Genomic DNA, 19,923 nt, shown 5'->3' with positions numbered 1-19,923 from the left:
TTTTCACTTTCAGGAAACAACTCAGTCGTAGGAAATATGTGCTACTGATATCTTTCCGAGTTACGACACCTACGAACATGTAGATTACAGTGTACAGACCACTTCTGTCAAATCTGGGCCAAACCCGCTCGGCCATTTCCAGTAGCTACCAGAGCTGTGGCACCAACCGGCAAATTCAAGATTCCTGGATGACCACATCGTCTACCTGCTTCAGAAAAAGAACGCAAAATTCAGGGACACACCTCCATTCTTCTTCTTCAACAAACAATTGCAAATCTCTCACCCCATATGTATCACATCGATACAACGATGGAAGAAGCCAACAGACAAGACGGTGTAGTATGCCATGAGGAGGCTCAAGATGCCTTCTCTTACAACAATGACGACGCGACAGGCTTTGAGCAGGGCAATGTGCTAAGCTTAGAGAACGACGACGATTTAGAATTTGAAGAGGATTACGATGATGTACAAAAACATAAGGATGTCTCCGCGGCTGTTGTGAAGTGCATCTTTCTGTTTGGTAAACAAATGGGCCAAGCAAATTCACCATGTGCCTCTAACAAGCCGGAGACTACCAATGAACGTTCAAAAGAGATTGCCGAGTTCATAGTGGATATGAACTCAAATTCTATGTATTGGTTTGAACGCACTAGTGCTCTGGCTAGAGATATCAGTGATTCCCTGTATTCACTCTTTCAAGAGTACAGAGGTGTGAAAACTGAGGTTATAGGTCTTCTAGAGGTCCTCATAGAAAATTTGGAATCTGGTACGCTTCTCTTCTAAGGGCATTTATAAGTTATGAATTGTGGCTCGTGAGCTAATTATGACCAGTAATTTCAGGCGGAACGGAATACTTATACACACCGCTTGAGGCGATGGAGGGCATTCGATTTGCGATTGAAGAGCTACATGCCTTAACGGAAATGATTCGCAAAGCATCTATACGGAATGAGGACCTCAGTCTCGACGCAGCATTCATAAAAGACGATACCACGGACTTTAAAAATCACATGTTTCCCATTATCAGGCGCATGTTTCCCCATGCTCAGCCTTCTCTCTGCGATCAACTCGCCTTGTCCGTTGCAATTCGCCGAAGACGCTTACGTCTCACGTTCAAAGATGCAGAAAAATTGAGGGCCAGAAGAGCCCGAAGTGCCCGAAGCCAAAGCAATAACAATCAAGAATATCCAGCCTCTGCCATTCCGTCACAGCCATCTCAGCCTCAGCCTCAGCTTTTGTACACGCTTGCTCGTTTGCCACATAACGTGGAAGGTGGTATTACTTGCACAGAATCTGTCGTTACGAGGAATAAGCTGAACGTTGGTGTAGCCTACAGCGACTTCCAATATGGATCAGCTCCTTCAGCTAAGAGTATGGGATCTTCTGTGTGCCTATCTACGTGCAAATCCCCCCCCAATCCTCATTTTCCACCAGGTACCACGGACTGTATATGCCCGTATTGCGCAGAGAAAGTTTCTACCGCTTTTCTCAGCCGCCATCCTAAAATCTGGAAGTACGTATCTGCTTCTCATTCCCTTGATTTCCAAACCTATATATTCTACCTATTCTACTTTAGAGACCATTTAAATGAAGACGTAAAGCCTTATGTTTGCCTTTCGGAACAATGCAGGACTCCAGTGCTCTTCTTCAGAACTATAGGACATTGGGTCGATCACATGAACCACAGGCACTCACCTGAGTGGACCAAAAGAATTCATATCGGCACCTGGCTCTGCGATTTTGAGCATGACGTTGCCCGTTTTAATGAGCTTGAAAGCTTTCGGGAGCACATGAATGATGAGCACAACCATCCCATTAGAGGACCGCCGACTAAGCATGAACTGGATGTACTTGAAATCTGTCAATACAAACTTGTTACTCGCGACGAGCATATTTGTCCATTTTGCGATTGCATTCCGGATATTCCTAAACGGGACATCTCGACTAGTGCCTCAGAGGAGAATCTACATCAGCCGTTGCACGAGCATATTGCTAGCCACCTCCAAAATCTCGCTGTCCTGTCTATTCCGGGCTTGGACACAGCCGAAGCGTCTGAAATTATGTCAGACAATTGCAAAGCCGAAGAAAAATGCAGCTGGTTAGGGGAGGGCGAGAAAGATTCTTGCCCGAGAGGATATGCCCGAGAACTGTGCGATATTTCGCTCTCAGACGTCCGAAGTAGCAGCGATGTAGGCCAAGAACCGAGGAGGCGACGTAAAAGCGAACCTGAATACTTGCACTACCACATGAGAGACAACATCGATGAAGAACTAAGGGCCTACTTTGGTACATTAGAAATATTTACTGCCCATGGGATTGAATGAGATGACGCCATATCTATTTAAAACACAGGTCAAATTGGGGTGCGTGACCTTATTACCGTCTTGTTTAATAGCGGTTTAGCAGTTAGTTTTAGTTGTTAGTTAAAGATTGATAATGCATATGCCAAGTTTCATCATTAACTAGTAAGTTGTGCGAATCTTGGTTTTTCTCCTGGCTCCATCACATTCTGCTTCTCTCTTCTTTCTAAACGGTAAGCCCTTTATTACTAGGATATTGACAGTGCTATGTTGAAGAAATGTGGTACTATCCCTAACCCATACGCCATTACACGGTCTGTACGCCTTCTAGAGCCTTCTGTTCTCTCAGAATCGGCTGCAACGAGAGGGGCCGAACAACCTGGGTTGAAAGCTTTAAAGCGTGAATTGCATCACCGTGAGACTTGATAACAGCTTCATTCAGCCGCTGCTGAACAAAATTGAGTCTCCAACCGTTATGCTGATGATGTATGAATTTATCAGGGCTTTTATAATTAGAAGCCGGACGTCTCTAGGCAAGCCATCTAATGATGGACCACATTGCACGTCGCTAAATAATGAAGACATAGTGTGATAGGATGAAGTCATAATATGTTCAGTAATAGCGAAAAATAGAAATATACGTTAGCGGATGTAAATTCGACAGTGTGTACACGTTACGAAAGGAATGGACTTTTTTATCACAGGAAACGGGAAAGGAATATAGGTAGGCAGGTAAAGCTGGTAGTAATTTAGTCAAGATCGTGTCGATAAGAAGACCACAACCAACGAGCAGGTAAAGCTATGATGAAATCGGGTGTAATTTTATGTCGACGCGTTAGAGGCGTGCCATTTGGGTGATGGAGGAATTTTCTGCGTGTATAATCTAAGGTTTCTCCAGAGTGAGGGTGACAACGTTGTATTGCTTGTGAATAATAAACTATGAGGAGAATGGAATCTATATCACGTATAGTAGTATATTGTATTGTTACTGCAATACTTTACAGTTTTTTGTGCGTGTATTAGTCCAAATAGTTCCGACAAGGCGAAATTGGTACCGCTTAGCTATTCCCATCCAAGCTCACTTATTCTCATAATAGGATTCTCTACTCCAAAAGTTCCACATCCCAGAACATAGCTGTCTATCCTACCTCGTAAGCTCCTATTAATCACAGCTTCACAAGATGAGTGCCCAATATGCTGGCCAAATGGTTACACCAGGGTCGCGTCGACAAACACAAGCCGCATGTCCCATATTCCGTCTTTTGAGCTATCAAATTGCTCCGAAAGACGCCCAATGTACGATAAACAAAATAGACGGCCCTCGCTCTTCTTCATGCTATACGTTACCTCGTCCAACAATGATGGCGTGTCCGCACTTACACCGCGCACCAGCTCGCCTCACTTGCCTCATCCGCTCCCTGGCTCAATGCTGCACTATCAAGCAATGCTATGGGGATGTAACATTCAAATATGCTCTTCGCTGGCACCAGAGGAAGATTGCCCACGTTTGCCCAACCGGACATAAGGCCCGTCTGTTAAGGTTAAAGACAGCATAAATCCATTGTGCAGCAAGGCTGGCTGCAGCGAATGACCACGTCTGTGGCAGTATAAGTTTGCTGACTTCTCCATCATCTTTTGCATTGGACCAGGTACATAGTCGACTTTCTATATTTGTTTTGACTCGTCACGAAACCTGTCGTTGAAAATGTCTGCCGCGATTACGGCTTATCACGATGGCCTCATGTGGGCACCAGGGGCGTCCTGACATGTATGGCTTGGGCATACGGCTTGGCATTTACATCTAGTGGTTTGGCGAGATACTGGTCGAGTTCTTTGACGAAGCAGATGTGTCCGACGTACGGCTTCTGGGCCTTCTTCTGTCCGGGGGATCATTCTCGGATCGCTTGTTGCGATTGCTGGCCAGGACATCCAGCCCGCCGATATTTATATCGTACTCCAGCTCGCAGCTGGATGCTACGTCTTTCTGATACCGATATATATCTGGAATACACTCTCTTGTTGCAACCCCAAGTGGGATCCTCTGAAACGGACAGGAGAAATCAAGATGCCCGTATATATTGTTTCGAACATGATCCTTCTAATAGTCATTTCAGCCGTTGGGATCTGGTTCTTTGCGACTTACATACCGACCAAAGGGCACCAATGCGAGCAGTACGGCTTTTTCTTCGCCAAGACCAAGCTTGGCAATGCCGCATTCATAGTGGCTAACATCGTCATCTACGTCATCATCATCCTCATCTGCGTAGCCATGATGCTCTCTTGGACGGGATTTTGGGATGGCCAGTTCCAAATACATAGGCGGCACCGCCGAAAGAGAAGCCATCGAAGACAGTCAGCCTCACTCCCCATCCCCCCTTGCTGAAGAAGTGATTCATACCAAGATAGTTTGGTATCTGACATGGAGCCATCAGGCCAGAGCGGGTCGACCAAGAACGTATTGCACGACGGAGACGCGCCAAGCAGGAACAGAAGGACCTGCTTCGGACCATGCGCGGCATATCGAACCTGGTCGTCTATGGGCTTCACATCACGGCCATTGAGCTGACGCTGCGGTGGAATCAGTTCGACAATGTCGACGGAGTAAACACCAGCGCGCAGACGATTCCGCTTCTTGTCAGCCTCGGCATCTTGCTGCGCCTTGTTGTATCGCACTACGCAAGGACCGTTGGTGGCAGCACCGATGGACAATCTGCCAGCGTTGAAGATGGGCCTCAGCCTGCCGAACCAGAAGACCCTAGAGGCTGCAGATGTCAGCGAGCTCCAGCTCCAGCTCCAGCTCCAGCTCCAGCTCCAGCTGCAGGTAGAACTCCATATAGACCTTACCAAGCTCAAACAGCAGCAGCAGCCACGACAGCTCCTATCCCAGAACTAGAGGTCCTCAGCGAATATGTGGCCGGGATGGACATGGACGACGTGAGCGAGTATTTCGCCCGTGGCTCAGACCGTTATTGGCTGGCCAGGATGGCGATCCAGAACCGTGAGACGGCAGAGCGGGCCGCAGCAATGGAGCGGCAGCGAGCGCGAGGGACGATGCCTCGACCGGCGAGAGCGCATGCTCGCGGCGTGCTATAAGTGAGAAGATGAAGACGAAGTTGCAACGGGAGGCGATGGGAACGGCATCAACAGCAGCTGTATGGCAAAGTTGCCTGAGGCCAATACAAAAAGATGTATGACACACATGATGTATTGATGTATAAACTATGCACTTGCGTCTTTCAGTCTAGCAAATATCAACACGTCGGTTCTGTGTCTAGCTCTCTTCGTCCCTCTGTCCCATCATCCGAAATTCAATGCCTCCAGACCATCAAGGTGAAGCTGCGCACTAAAGCCTCCACTAAAGCACTAGAGCACTAGAGCACTAAAGCTTTCCCCCTCTAGCACCTGATTTGACGCCGCTCTCACTAATTAAAGCCCCCCTGCCAGCCCCGCAGCCTCGCATAGCACCCAAGCAACGCCAAAAGTAAACAGTTTGAAATCGGCTTGAACCGCCTTTTTTCTCAATACATCATCTATCATCACCATCCCCACGTCAACAGCCTCTTCTCCCTCTGCAACAACACCCACAGCCATGGAGACAGATTTAAAAAGGACAGCCCCAAAGACATCGGCGACCAAAGAAAAGCGGCCCAAGGACAAGGAAAGGTCAAAGGAAAAACCAAAGAACAAGGACAAGGACGAGTCCAAGGTGCACAAGCTGTCGCTCAAGGGCAGCTCAAGGCTTGTTGCTGAGTTTGTAAGCATTTCCCCCGAGAAATCTCTTTTTCACGATTGTTTCAAACCCGCAGATGCTAATTGAATCGCGCCCTTTCTTTCTTTGCTAGTTCCAATACTCGATACACACGATCTTGTACGAAGTCCTGCCAGAAAGCGAAACCGCACCGAAGACGAAGAACTGATCGCGTTATTGCAGATTCCAACGAGGCGTCTACCCAGCCGAAGACTTCACAGCGTACGATGCCATCCTCCTTTCCCACCCCAGAGTCCAATTGATCCAGCCGATCAAGAGAAAAAGACACCATCAGCTAATGCGCATCTCCTCTATCACAGCGTCAAGAAATATGGCCTCAACATGCTGGGTACATCATACACCTCCCTTGCTTCAACCGCCCTCCCAATTCTGCTCCCAGATTGACTGACCCTCCCGCTACGCGATTCTAGTCTCGGCCGACGACCAAGTCAAAGCCTATATCAAGAAAATCATGAGCCAGCTCGACAAGTGGATGGTTGGCGGCAAAATCTCCAAGCTCGTCATCGTCATCACCGACAAAGATACCGGCGAGCACGTTGAGCGATGGCAATTCGATGTGCGTCATACCAAACCTCCCTTTGTTACGAATGCTATCCACCAATCCCCATCGTCTTCCATGTCTGACAAAAAAAAATATACGACATAGGTCCAAATCTCCGCTCCGACCAAATCAAAATCCAAGCAATCCACAACAGACTCCTCCGCCCCAACCGACGAACAAGACCAGCAACAACAGCAACAAGAAAACTCCTCCTCCTCCGCCAACAATACCCTCTTCGCCGACAAAGAAAAGCCCGAATCCGAGATCCAGGCCGAAATCGCCGCCATCTTCCGCCAAATCACCGCCTCCGTCACCTTCCTCCCCCAGCTCAGCGGCGACTGCACCTTCAACGTCCTCGTCTACGCCGACGCGGATAGCGACGTCCCCGTCGAGTGGGGGGACTCGGACGCCAAGGAGATTGAGAACGGCGAGAGGGTGCAGCTGAGAGGCTTCAGCACGGCGAACCACCGCGTCGATACAATTGTCAGCTACAGACTGGGGGAGTAATGAGATTTTTTTTTTTTTTTTTTTTTTGCGATGGAGTATAACTGGATAGAAAGGCGAAGGGGTAAAAAGGTAAAAGGATTTGTAATATTACGAATATGAGGCCTTGCATGTCAGGTGGGTTGTCTTTTAGACGCGACACTGGGTTTCCTACGGCGTTGAACTGGAATGGAATATATCGGTGCATCATAAAGCTTCACGAATCTCTCGACACATTTAGATGTGCGACTGAAGCTACGGGTTATATATTGATGAATATTCTCTTATTGGTATCCGGCTCTCTTTGTGTGATACTTCATCTATTGAGTTGTATTTCCCTCTCATTCATGACTCCTCTGAAGAAACAATTCATCAAGCACTGCTATGTCCCGGCAGCGCACTAAACGCCGTCTCTCCCATGCACAATCTACTCCCCAGGGGAGCTTCATTCTCCTCTTACGCTCTCTTGAAAAAGTACACGTATGCAAACTTGCGCATTTCTTCAACATCATGAGCCTCTACGACCTTTTCATCATTGAAAAGCACCCACGTGGGCGTATCTTTGCCCTCCACAGACTTTCGAATAAAAGCGACATAGTGACTAGATGGATCGGTCAGTAGTTGTTCTCCTCTACGCGTGTTCAAATTATTTAACAAGGCATTAAAGAAGGGGGAAAAAAATAACTTGCCCTGCGTGGATACTCGTGCCCTTGTGGCACACGATGGATTGCAGTTGAAACTGTGCTGGCAGTACTGCGCTTCCAGCAGGCTCTTTTTGAGACTGTTCAGCCGCCTCGCCAGAACTCTCGTCTTCCATGATGCCTTGGTCGTCGGGGTGGCTGAACAACCATTCAACAGCTCGCTCGACATCGCCGCCCGTTTCTTTCAGCGCCTTCTTGGCCTGAGGGGCACCGAAACCCATAGCCCCCAGCATCTCAATCTTTTCAGGGTCGGCGGTGCCTACGTCTCCCGATCCAGCGCCCAAGTCAAGAGGCGCATCAATGTCGGCATCATCGAGATGCGCAAACAGCCACTCCATGGCGGCATTGGCATCCGAGTTACCTGTCGCATGCAGTGCTTTTTCGGCGCGGTTTCGTGGAAAGCCCATGGCCTCGAGCTGTGCAACCGCAGCCGCATCTGGTACAAATGCAGGAGCTTGGTTTTCGGGCTCCTCTGGCAGGAGTTCTTCTGAAGGCTGAAGTCCTTTGGAGAGGTAGCCATCTAACAAGAATGGCTCGTCTGGGACAATAACGGGGACATCAATCTTGATGGGAACCCAGTTCACCACAGCCATCTTTCGTGCATTTACGGCCAAAACGTTGGGGAAAGTCTTGAAGAGGGATTGCTTGGTGAAGCCCGCTTTGCTGTCGCATGATGAGCAAGTCAATTCAACCTTCTCGGGCGCGGTGAAATTGTCCAAGCATTCCTTCAGAGTGACTGGCTTGTAGGCATTAGCCGTCTCGGCACCTTCACTTCCAGCATCAAGCTTCAACAAGGGCACGTCGAGGAAAATGTTGTCCTGTTCGTTGGAGCTGTACCTGACTTTGTGGCATCCAAGACACTGGAGCCGCTGCTCTAGGACAAATCGGAATTCAGAGGTAGGGTCTTTTTGGCCATCGTGTGGTGACCGGCTAATGAGTTTGAAAAGATGCTGAAACAATTCAAAGGCATCTTGCTGCCTCATCGTAGAGAACTCTTCGTGCCCTCTTCCTATCAAATGCTTGAACATTGCTGGCGCTAAACCTTTCTGGTAGGCAACTTCTGACCCCGATGCCACAGAGCTGTCCGGCTCCGAATATCGTCCAGATAACAAACCATCAGCAATCTTTCTCAGCTGCGTCTCAAGGTCGGCTGCGGATTCCTGGACTATCGGCAGATCCTTATTTGCGCCATAGTAGCGTTCTTGGAACGATGGCATATCAAATAGGCACTGGATAATGCTGGCTAGGTAGCAGCTGTTACCGAGATTCTTCAATCCAGTGAGACCGGGTCCAAAAACAGGCTTCAGCTCGTGGCCATCTTCCGTAGTCATGCTAAAGTCCCATTTGAGATTCTGTTCAATCTGCATCTCGGTCAAGCTCTTTTCTGTCTTTTGTCGCTCGGCAAGAATGATTCCCCAATGGGCCAAGTGCTCGCCGAGCTGCTCGTCGATTCGCTCTTCGTCGCATCTATAACAATAAATATCGGCGGTGCCTTCCGGTGTGATCGATCCCAGCTTGACAGCTACGCCGTGCCCAGACTCAGTGGCGTGACCCAGAGCGTGAGAATTGCCGTCAACGCCACCCATCTGTTTTCGGCCACAACCCAAGTTGCCACATTCAAGGCAAAGCCAAAGGTTTTCCCTCAGGTCACAGCCTGAGCAGTGGCCAAGGTCGCCTTGCTCGATCTTGCGAGACGGGTGCTGCTGCATGGTCAAGATATGCTCGCATGACGTGAGCTCTTGCTCCCACGCTTTTACTTCCTCCTTTCGAGAAAAGGTATGTGCTTTCAGGATGCCATCCACGATGGGTGAGATCTTGGCATTTTCGATATCCAGCTCTTGTTGGCATTCGATGCATTTGACAGCCAGCGCCGTGTCGTATCGGTCTTCTTCCGTCTCGGCGGCAATGGCAAGCTTCGTGATCTTAGCCGGAGGCTCATCGCGATCGATCGTCTTTCGGGTGCGGCGGATGTTGAGAGCAAGCGGGTGGCTCCAGACGGCGTTGTGAAGCAACGAGTGCTGTCGTTCGGCAGTGCAGCCACCATTGAAGCATTGGAGGCAAACATCGAGGCCTCCGGGGTTGTCCTATGGATAGAAAGAAAGACAATCATGAGCGCCGCCGAAGTCTTCGTTTGAAGGCGGTTAATCGGCCTGCTGAAGAATACATACAATAGAGTCAAAGCATTGTGTGCAATCTTCCTTATACACAGACTGAACGGGAGTCGGCGGCTTGAGCTCTATGATGAATGGATATGAGCTCTCTTGAGCTTGACAGGGCTTGGAAACAAGCGTCCAGCTGAAAGTTGGCGGCGGGGTAGGGCATTGACGTACCGACAGACTCGAGATGAGGGCACGACATATCGCTGGTGGTAGGGAGAAGCAATGGAAGAATGACAATAAATGAAGGAAAGCGACGATATTTGTACGAAACAGGCCCGTTTCTGCGGCGAAAGAAAAATCACGAAGCGCAGTGTTGATGGAGCTTTTGGCGGTTGCTATGACGAGGCGAAAAGCACCCTATGCGCTGGGCGAGCGCTATCGATTAGCGACTAGTGCGGGCTGCAGCAGCTTTTAGGCGCCCACAATTTAGCCCTTGGAGCTGTTAGGCTGCCCCTCGATGACGGAGTTTTGGATCTGGAGGGGCAGCTTGATGACTTCAGCGCAGATACGGGATAGGACTAGCGCCGCCATGGCTGGCATCGGCCGCAAACGTGCTGTAGGCGTGCTGTAGGCGTGCTGTAGCTGTAGCTATGCTGTAACAGTCGGCAGATTGTAGCTTCCAGGCCCTGTTAACTTTCAAATGCCGTGGATAAGAGCACCTAGATTTCCAGAAACTCCTAGTATGTATAGACGTCATGAGTGCCATGTGTATCTGCTGAATATAGGCCCATGTCTCCCTGTCAAGATGCATTGCTCATTCGCTCTGCTGTTGCATCAAACAAGTCTGCCAAAGCATGCAGTCATCAGACGGCACGGGCAAGATGGGATACAACGCTGGGAATTTAGCGGTCGATTTAATAGATCTCGGGCTGTGGGGTTGCTCTGCTGACGGGGACTGTCCCGCAGTGCTGGGACGCGGGCGAGATGACTGCTGGCTTCAAGGTTGTTCTGAGCGCTACTGGATACATGTACTGCTAGTATGTAGATATAGCTCGCTCGCTCTTTTTCCCCAAATCGAGAAGCACAATCAATGTCTAGCTCACCATCTCTGCACGATATGCACATGGCTGCCGTACTGAGCTTTATTGCATTCATTCAACCGACGATACATACTGCTGTACAGTACACATGGCGGTGGTAGTTCTTGCAGCCGGCGCAAATGTTGGACCGCGCCGCCACTAACAAAAGAGCACGCCCAAGAAGCTCCTCGGAGACGTGTCGAAATCCGAGCGGGCTGCCCAATTTCGCGTTCGTCGTCGCCAGGCCACGTGACGAAATCCCCGTCTCACGTGCATCTTATCAGATTGATTTCCAATCGTTTTGCGGAGCGTTGACGACTCTTTACGTACGGCAAACCAATCAGATAGCTGACTCAGGCAAGCACGGCGCTCCGATTGGCTGCAGGCTCCGACAAGGTCCGAGCTCCACAGCTGCCACAAGCTCTGCACAGACGTAATGGCCGAGAGGGGCGCGCGCGCTGATTGGCCGGCCCGGCCATCGCTGATGAGATGCGCTGCACTGGGCCGAAATCGCCATCCCTGCTTTTTTGCGCTGCTGCTTTAAGCGACGCTTTCTTTCGCCTCTGGCTCTTTTCCGTCACCATCCAACCTCGAAACCTTGCCTCCACAACCCAAACCTCGCAAACCTCTGCTCGACTTCAATCTTCTTGACGTCGACGCCATCAATTCGCCTCCAGCACTTCAAAGCTTTACCATCTCTACCTCAATACCGAGTTATCGCATCTGAGCAGGCTCTCGATATCTCTGTCTTTTTTTTTATTCATCTGCTCCAACGCACATCTGCGACCCCTCTTCATATATCTCTACATTCTCCTCTTTCCACACATCCAACTCCAGCAAAATGTTCTCCAGAGGACTCCGCGTTGTCTCAAGGCGAGCTGCCATGGCCGCTCCCCTCGCCAGACCAACTCTCGCCCCTCGACAGCTCGCGCCCGTCGCATCCATCGAGGCCAAGCGATCATATCACGAGAAGGTCCTGGATCACTATGCGCGGCCGCGCAACGTTGGCTCCATGAACAAGAGCGATTCTGACGTCGGCACCGGCCTTGTGGGAGCTCCTGCCTGCGGCGATGTCATGAAGCTTCAGATTCGCGTCGACCCGGAGACGCAGAAGATCTCCGAGGTCAAGTTCAAGACTTTTGGCTGCGGCTCAGCAATTGCCTCCAGCAGTTACCTGACCGAGCTTGTCCGAGGCATGAGCCTGGATGACGCTGGCAAGGTCAAGAACACTGAAATCGCCAAGGAACTGTGCCTCCCCCCCGTTAAGCGTACGTATTAACAATGTGATATCACTCATGATGTCGCTTTATCCTTCACATTCTTATCCAGCCAGTCAATGCTAACTCTCATGTATCCAGTGCATTGCTCCATGCTTGCTGAGGATGCCATCAAGTCGGCGATTTCCGACTACTACACCAAGAACCCCTCACGGAAACCCACCGACCTGAGCGGCACCAGCATGAAAATGCCCACCGCCGAGGCTGTTGCGGCCTAGAGTGCGCCTTTGCCGCCGGTGAAAAACGAGGATGGGGAAAATTAAATCGCAATGAATATTTACTTGCTATGTTTGGGCATACGCTTTTTTTTTTTTTTTTCTTTTTTATGCCAGCAATGGTTCAGGATGGGATTTGGGGAAACAAGACAATCACTGAAACTAGGCGTGTGGGGGTCAACCGACTAAGGGAAGAAGAAAAAGAGAAAAAAGATGCAGATTGAAACGCTTCTGTAACCAGGATGCAGTTCCAGTGCACGCTTACTTTACTTTCTGTTCTCATTCCCTTTTTTTTATACGGTATCGGAGATGAACACTGGATCGTGTCCACTGCTTGAACAAAAAGACCGAGGACACATTCCCTCCGGCTTTGAAATCAGCCGCTAAGGGGAGTTCACGGTAGCGAGGGTGAATAGCTGTAAAAATAGGTGGAAACATAACACACAAAAATACTACTTTACAAAAAACATTTGATAATTTTCATTGATGACGGCTCTGCTCTCATCTCTCGTCTCTCATATCTCATATCTTACTCATCTTGTTTGTAGCCACAGCAGCTTCATCTGAGTTGACTCCCTCAATCCTTCATTTCATCCGCCCGCATGTACCCCAGAGCAGTTCTGATAATGCACTACGATTAACTACTACTGCTCCTGCCAGCCCCCCAATTCGCCATGCCGCGCCACGCGCATAACGCCGGCGGGGGAGAAAAAGAGAGAAAAATCTCGCAGCGAGTTCCCCGAGATGTCCGACCCCGATCCCGGGAACACGCCGAATGCGTCCAGGCATATACGGGTTATTAGGGAAGCAGCATCAATTTGTGGCTTCGGATGCCGGGATCATGCCGAAGAGGAGTGAGTTTATCTTTTGCTTCATGTTTGTTCTTGTTAGTTTTATTTTCTACTGGACAGGAAAAGGTATGACTCGTAAAGTGTAAAAATTTTGGTAATATTACAACTATTGTGGTCATGGTGATGGATACATTTTGATTATTTGCCAAACAAGATGTACAGGCAGAATCCAATGAAACCCAGCTATGCAGCAGCTCTCGTTATAGGCAATTTTTATTCAATTTTGATTACAAGAAAGACTATTTGGAATTAAAATGAATGAAGTGAGAGAAGAGACAATGAAAACACCGCTCTTTCGCCTCAAAGGCGTACCTTTGCTTGATGCGCCCCATGCAACCCCATAGGAATCGCAAAATCCGCCTCTGCCCTACCCAATTCCTCCATCGTCCTCGCATCCAAACACAGCAAATACGACTTCTCCAGCGTTCCATCCACCACCACCGACAGCAACACCCCGTCATCCTCGTCCGTGCCTCCCGGGCGTGCAACGAAAATGGGCTCTCCTGGCGAATGCCCCCTGGGTCCACTCCAGATCAGGACGCCCTGTGTAGTGACGTCGGTCTTGGCGAGGGAGTCGGCGAAGATGTAGAGGCCTCTGTTGTTTGTGGTGTAGACGTATCGATATGGCTTACCGTTGAGGGCAGGGTGGATGGTTGGCAGCTCGCCGATGTGAGGGCCTGGGATTGTCAACACTTCTTTGGCCACGGCAGAGGCCTTTTCCTCTTTCGACTGTTGTTTTGATGGGATCCTGAAACGATATCGTGACAAGCGCTGCTGCATCGTTTTGTAAAACTGCTTGTCAAGCATGTTCTTCTTCGTAGCATCGTTTCGGTCCAAGAGAACATCATAGTAGAACACTTGCATGATGTCCGCGTTGTTGTACGAGATGGCATCCATGCAAACCTCCGTATGGCTATTCCCACTTTCGTCCTTTACCTGCTCCTCAAAGGCATTCACCGAATGGAAGAAGAAACCGGCCGGAGTAGAAAATTCAGCCACCACACCTTTCCCCTGTCTTCGATCAATCACCGCCCACTTACACGGAACACTCTTGTCAAAAGGTTTCATGGCGTCGAGAATATTTCTCTCCCACAGAATCTTCATGCCAGACCATGCGTAATGCGTCGACTGGACACAAAGCACCACATAGTTTTCCGTGATGAAGAAGCTGTGCATGTATGCTGCTGGATAGTCGTTGCCTGAGATGGTGGCGAGAATGTCGACGCTCCCGTCTTTGGCATTGACACGAAAGACGCGATACGTCGGAAACCGGCCACCCAGATCCAAGTTGTAATTGAACAAATCTCCAGTCTCAGGGTCGCGCTGTGAATGCGCGCAGGAAATTGGACCCTTTAGACTCGGATGGAGCGACTGCTGTCTGGCTTCGCCAATGGGCTCAAGAGTCTTGGGATCGAGTTTGCTGAGAGCCGCACTATCGGTAAGGACATATAAAGCCTTCTCTTTCGACGACTCTCCTCCTTTTACGACGTCACCACCAGGCATATCTGGGACGACAGCAACGTTGTTGTTGGACTTGCCGCTGGTAAAGACAGTCATCATCTTTCCAAATATGCCCACGCAAGGATCAGCTCGTTGAGCAAATGAGATGCTCGTTTGCCAGCCCTTCTCTTTAATCTCGGCCACGAGAGCATCTGAATGACGACGAGAAGAGTACACAACCGAGGTGCTGCCTCCGCTTGATTCAGGTGGAATGATGTCGAATCGATGGCTATGGGCGATGCCATCAAACCAATGCGAGATCATATGAGTACCTCTGGACGTACCCTCTACCCTGTCCAGGCCAGGTCCAGTTCTGAATAAAGAGCCAGCAGCCCAGGCTGGGATGGAGCCTTTGACTGTCAGTTGAATTGGGCCCCGATGCTCTTCCAGTCCTTCAAACTAAGATGCCACAAACTATCAGTGTCTTGCTATTTTATAAGTCAGGTCTCATGAAAAAATGTCCAATACTTACCTGGGCCTTTGCCGGCCACTGCTTCCATGCTTGGTCTTCGAAATTGCTTTGCCTTGCTTTTATATCGTTCTCTTGGTCCTCTACTGTGCGGGAGAAGATTCCTTCTCTGTTTAGAGCCATAGTTGACGAATATTATTAAAAGAGCAATAGCGTAAATAAGTGGCGTGATGTCCTCCTTGAATAAGTCGGGGGTATAAGAGATAGACGACAGGTCAAGTTAGCACGACCGTGCATAGCCAGAACTGTGGTATTTGAAGCGTTGACTTAAATCAGTCAACTGATGGAATGCTTGGATGAGACAGGCCTCGCCAACCTATAAAGAACCTACTCTCTTCCATTATATACCCATCCTCAGAGGTGCATTATTCACAAGCTACTAGAAATGAATTACGCGGCCCGCATCGCAAACTGTGCATGGCCTGACATCCCACCATCCCTCCTGCTCCTTCACTCGAATACTAGCAAATCGTACAATCTCTCTTGTCCGCATGGCCTGAAAGCAGCCTCGCGTTTCTCCTGGCGCTGTTTATTTAGGCTGTGGTTGCGTTGGCATCCAATGAGAGCGGACGGAAATCAATTTCAGGCGGTGGCATAAGCACGACGGGAGTGCCAATCTGCTTGGCAGCCACCGCTAAACTTGGTCTGCATGACCCGCTCTCTAAGCGAATGCGAAATGCGGACTGAACTAAACATTGCAAAGTTATCAGTCACTCGAGTTGTCTGCATAGCAAAGGTGGTGTAACTTCAGTGTTAATAACGTTGTTATTTTGACACTATTTTTTAAGCAAACTAGTATGAAATTGCGGCCATAGCAATCAACCATTGTCATTGTCTGGCTTCTAGTCAAATCTGCAATGAATGACCCAGCACGTAGAAGAGTAGCACTAACATGTGACAAATTGCAAATATCGTAGCAAAGCTCACGAAATCATCTGGTGAGTCCTGTAGTTTGTAGGGATCGTTTTGCTGATTGTTCCTGGAAACTAGCAGGTCCTAGCAAGCATGTTCTTCAAGTTTGTATTCCTAGATTTGCTTCCCTCAACATCCCCTACATCATTCTACCTAATCATCTTTGGCTTCCAGTGTTTCGCATGGTTTCCAAAGCTATCTTCTCCAGAGCTCTGTAACACGTAAATGCCATAATCAAGAGCAAACGAGAACAGAGGAATCAAATAAAGAAAACATGGTGTAGATGTATCCGCAATTCAGTGGCTAGCAAGAGGTTGAGTCTCGGAGCCAAGAGCTCGGTAGAGCATCCCCCTACATATTCGAAAGGATACGCAGACTACTGCAGGATGAGGCACCAGCTACTATGACGGCAATCGTCATCTCAAACCCCAGTACAATAAATGTCTTGAAGCACCGAGGAGCGCAAAGACAGCTCGTTAAAGCTTACCCCACTCAAGATCGCCTCACATGTCAAATCTTATTTCGACCAACTTTCCGCTTTGGGCAATCAATTCGAGATTGAAACGACTAGCCAGGGCCACGCTCATCATCGCGCGTAAACCACGTAATGGAGCTGAAGTTCATCCATCCACTATTAAAAGCAGTTCGTATTCTGCATTAGTTTGACCGTTTTTGGCAGTCAAAGTCGGGGCCTATTTTGAAAATGTCAACTTCATGAATAGCGTGAGGCTGAAAGGCTCGTCTTCTCGCTTACCATTTTCCCCTGCGCTCGTATTGAAGTCGCCTTTGGCAAAGTCTCTTCCCCAGCTTTTGCATGGAATATTCCCAACAAGCTGAAACTTAAAGGGGAGCAGGCGGAAAGCAGATCCACCTGGCCCATACCAACCAGCCTTGAAACCATCTGAAGCGTCAATCTTGCCTGGCTCAAAGCTATCTATTTGCGAGGGCATGCTTTGTGGTCAAGCACAGCTCAAGAGTCCGTAATACCGCTGCTTGTGTAGAAGCCCTTCACTGTAGTCGTTATATCAACAACGTGGTGTTTTCCTTTGGCCAGTTCCAGCTCTGCCTCAAATCTCAGGATGGGAAAACTCGCCCGTCTGCCAGAAATTTCTCAATGTTTTTCTTTCTCGCTTCAGCCAAAGCGCTGAGCTCTACGCCATCAGTATTCTGAGTTGTGGGCGCATTTGATAGCTCGCTCACACGGCCCGCAACGCGCGCAAGGAGGAAGCGCATCTTCTCGAGTTCCTTCTCCACAGGACCATCGCGAGTCACTAGATTCTCTTGGACGCCCGCACCGTCTGTGGTCTGAAAGGATTCGACTGTCTTCTGGAGACTTCGGAGTCGTTCAACTCTCTGCCGTAGCTCTTTGCGTTGGCGGTTCAGGTCCGTCAGCTGTCGAACCGTGGCTGCATAGCGTGTGGCTTCTAGAGGAAAGGCTTCGGCGTCTCTGTCTGATGGCCAGGCAGCGGGCAGTGTTTCGATGGCTTGTTCATCCACTGTTGTCAAAATTGTCAGCCATGGCCCGCTCGATCATCCTCCAGCACCTCCCAAGGCACCAATCAAGGATGCCATACCCAGATCAAGTTCTCTTCCGATTCCACCTTCAGCATCGTCTGGATTTTCCATCCTGCGCTCGGCGTCTCTCGAGTACACATGGCTAATCTGTTCGGCCACGTGTCGATTTGCTTGAGGCGCATAGACTCGTCGAGAGTGCTGTTGGATCGTGCGGTTGAGGTTTGCGACGGCATCGTCGACGATGCGATTTGGAAGCGGATGTTGAGACGCGTCGTTGGAGGCGCGCCAGGCTCGAGACGGCGCAACCGGCTGGGACAGGATATTTGTCTGAGTAGCGACAAATGTCTGTTTGACCGATGTGATTGTAGGGGCTGGAGGCATCTTTGTGGCCAATGTTGGCTGAGAGAGAAAGCATCAAGGGGCAGATGGCAACTGAAGCTCCAAATCAAAACATCTAAAGGCCTCTGAAGCTTACCTACTGAGCTCGCTATGCCGCAGCTAGTGACTCCGCTAAGACTGCCGGCTTACAGGGGCCAACTGCATAGAGCTGGAGGGGCTAAAATGGCGGGGTTCTGTCAGATCGATCCATAACGGTTCCTTCATTGCATGCAAATGACGAGTTTAGCCGTGGACATCAATTGATTGCCAAATTTCATGCATAGCTAGACTTTAGATATTGTTCATCGCATCATATTTATATCCATCTCCATAATACGAGTTGTCCCTCCAGCCCAATGATGCTCCTTTATCGGATTGTAGGCGTGTAGACTCGGAATGTTGTGTCTGAATTGCTCGAGTTACAGCAACAATCAACATACATGTACTGGAAGCGATATATCGCCTATTGGGAATTCGGTATGTTCCAAATTGAATGTATAGGTAATATTTACTCAAGACGTGTGCGGCGAAACAAGTCTCTGTGGTTCGTGTAAATGTATACATGCTCGCTAGTTGACCTCTTTGTTCAATGTCCAAGATGCATAACCTAGAGAATTATACAAATTACCAGATATCTTCACAGTAGCAATACTATGCTCAGTAAACTAGGTTACCAATGAATCATTAGTTCAAAATATTTACATAAATAGCTATATTTTCAACGCAGTTTAATCGTAAGTTCACCTCATTGCTCCATACTTTAATATGCGAATATGCCAACGAGACAGTACCACTTACAAGTAGTCTTATACATAAATAACACATCTCTCTCCACCAGCGTTCAAAGTTGGACATGGGTATATATCTAACTACAAAAACTTGTATATGTCGTATTTGTTCATATAAAATGCCCGTCCATAAAATCTTCTCGCATGATAGCTTAGCTATACGCTTATACAACATATTTAAGTTAATAGCTACTCCATCTGTTCCCATATAGACTTGACTGTTGAATTTGGGCAAAACGGCGCAAGTTATGTATAAATTACAAATGAAGAGCTTCTATTTTAGTAAGATAAATCTCTAAGCTAATATAATGAACTCCGTTATAAATTTGTATCCGGGTGAAGATATACATAGGTAGATACGTGTATCCGCTCACAGGGCGTGTGCATACATCTACCCTGTCCTTAACGGAATTAATTCAAAGTACTCTGACATTGAAATGCATTGAACTAGTTCAAATTAGCCAATAGATTTAATCAGCTTCATTCTTTTTCTTCATCTTCGAGGTATATGTCAAAGCACCGGGGTAGTCAACCTAGCACTCTGTGAATGCGCTCATCTAGAGCTCATCCCAAGCCATGTATCCTTGCCCATTGATATGTAAAAATATAAGCAATAGTTTAAATTATAGAGACAGATGCGATAAATAATAAGAATGAGGGACAGCATATCGTGACCAGGAGTAACCAACAACTAGCTACCTGTGATAATATATTGACCAAGCGAACGCAAATTCTGCTTTTCATGTAACAAATCACCTTCGTGTATCAAACCGAGGAACAAGGATATTAACTAAGAACTGATGTAGAATTAACCAATTAAAAGGAATCATTGTACAGAATGTTGCAACTATGCAGCGCATCGTCATCCAGCGTTGACCTGAACTAATTGCAAGTCGCAAATGGTCCCATGTTGTGCTACGAGATAAAAGGACCTTAATTATAGGTGAAGAGAAATCTCTTGCCAATAATGAATAAAAATTGATTGAATGTACTGTATTCCGGCACTAGCAGTTGAATGAAAGCTACATATTCTCGCGCAAAATTGC

The 19,923-nt window shown here is 48.5% G+C and overlaps 8 protein-coding genes across 8 annotated transcripts; 4 read left to right on the top strand and 4 right to left on the bottom strand.

Moving 5' to 3' along the window:
* Positions 1-309: 309 nt before the first annotated feature.
* Positions 310-2,324, top strand: TrAFT101_002402 (uncharacterized protein; the record flags this gene model as incomplete). Its single annotated transcript, XM_066126595.1, has 4 exons — positions 310-766; positions 832-1,371; positions 1,435-1,513; positions 1,631-2,324. 4 exons carry the CDS (start codon positions 310-312, stop codon positions 2,322-2,324), a joined length of 1,770 nt encoding a protein of 589 aa, XP_065982699.1.
* Positions 2,325-4,389: 2,065 nt separating this feature from the next.
* TrAFT101_002401 (uncharacterized protein) lies at positions 4,390-5,560 on the top strand (the record flags this gene model as incomplete). The annotated part of the gene is made up of 2 exons (XM_024909458.2): positions 4,390-4,652; positions 4,733-5,560. 2 exons carry the CDS (start codon positions 4,390-4,392, stop codon positions 5,391-5,393), a joined length of 924 nt encoding a protein of 307 aa, XP_024763479.2. The 3' UTR covers positions 5,394-5,560.
* A 285-nt stretch (positions 5,561-5,845) lies between these two features.
* TrAFT101_002400 (uncharacterized protein) lies at positions 5,846-7,448 on the top strand. The gene is made up of 6 exons (XM_024902320.2): positions 5,846-6,054; positions 6,143-6,168; positions 6,232-6,270; positions 6,369-6,397; positions 6,480-6,625; positions 6,716-7,448. Exons 1-6 carry the CDS (start codon positions 5,890-5,892, stop codon positions 7,115-7,117), a joined length of 807 nt encoding a protein of 268 aa, XP_024763478.1. The 5' UTR covers positions 5,846-5,889; the 3' UTR covers positions 7,118-7,448.
* TrAFT101_002399 (uncharacterized protein) lies at positions 7,339-11,015 on the bottom strand. Its single transcript, XM_024907570.2, has 5 exons — positions 10,377-11,015; positions 10,125-10,310; positions 9,963-10,030; positions 7,783-9,878; positions 7,339-7,694 (listed from the first exon to the last, which is right to left on the bottom strand). Exons 2-5 carry the CDS (start codon positions 10,150-10,152, stop codon positions 7,550-7,552), a joined length of 2,337 nt encoding a protein of 778 aa, XP_024763477.1. The 5' UTR covers positions 10,153-10,310; positions 10,377-11,015; the 3' UTR covers positions 7,339-7,549.
* A 798-nt stretch (positions 11,016-11,813) lies between these two features.
* On the top strand, positions 11,814-12,467 carry ISU1 (iron-binding protein; the record flags this gene model as incomplete). The annotated part of the gene is made up of 2 exons (XM_024901729.2): positions 11,814-12,240; positions 12,331-12,467. 2 exons carry the CDS (start codon positions 11,814-11,816, stop codon positions 12,465-12,467), a joined length of 564 nt encoding a protein of 187 aa, XP_024763476.1.
* A 970-nt stretch (positions 12,468-13,437) lies between these two features.
* Positions 13,438-15,736, bottom strand: TrAFT101_002397 (uncharacterized protein). The gene is made up of 2 exons (XM_024909457.2): positions 15,288-15,736; positions 13,438-15,214 (listed from the first exon to the last, which is right to left on the bottom strand). Exons 1-2 carry the CDS (start codon positions 15,405-15,407, stop codon positions 13,616-13,618), a joined length of 1,719 nt encoding a protein of 572 aa, XP_024763475.1. The 5' UTR covers positions 15,408-15,736; the 3' UTR covers positions 13,438-13,615.
* A 1,117-nt stretch (positions 15,737-16,853) lies between these two features.
* On the bottom strand, positions 16,854-17,146 carry TrAFT101_002396 (uncharacterized protein; the record flags this gene model as incomplete). The annotated part of the gene is made up of 2 exons (XM_066126594.1): positions 16,854-16,888; positions 16,951-17,146. The coding sequence occupies 2 exons, from the start codon at positions 17,144-17,146 to the stop codon at positions 16,854-16,856; spliced, it is 231 nt and encodes a 76-aa protein (XP_065982698.1).
* A 124-nt stretch (positions 17,147-17,270) lies between these two features.
* Positions 17,271-18,092, bottom strand: TrAFT101_002395 (uncharacterized protein; the record flags this gene model as incomplete). The annotated part of the gene is made up of 2 exons (XM_024909456.2): positions 17,271-17,692; positions 17,771-18,092. The coding sequence occupies 2 exons, from the start codon at positions 18,090-18,092 to the stop codon at positions 17,271-17,273; spliced, it is 744 nt and encodes a 247-aa protein (XP_024763474.2).
* Positions 18,093-19,923: the final 1,831 nt, after the last annotated feature.

Source organism: Trichoderma asperellum, chromosome 2, assembly GCF_020647865.1.
Source record: "Trichoderma asperellum chromosome 2, complete sequence".
NCBI lineage: Eukaryota > Fungi > Ascomycota > Sordariomycetes > Hypocreales > Hypocreaceae > Trichoderma > Trichoderma asperellum.
The sequence above is the reverse complement of the archived record's forward strand: the minus strand, read 5'-3'. Positions and strand labels throughout refer to the sequence as shown.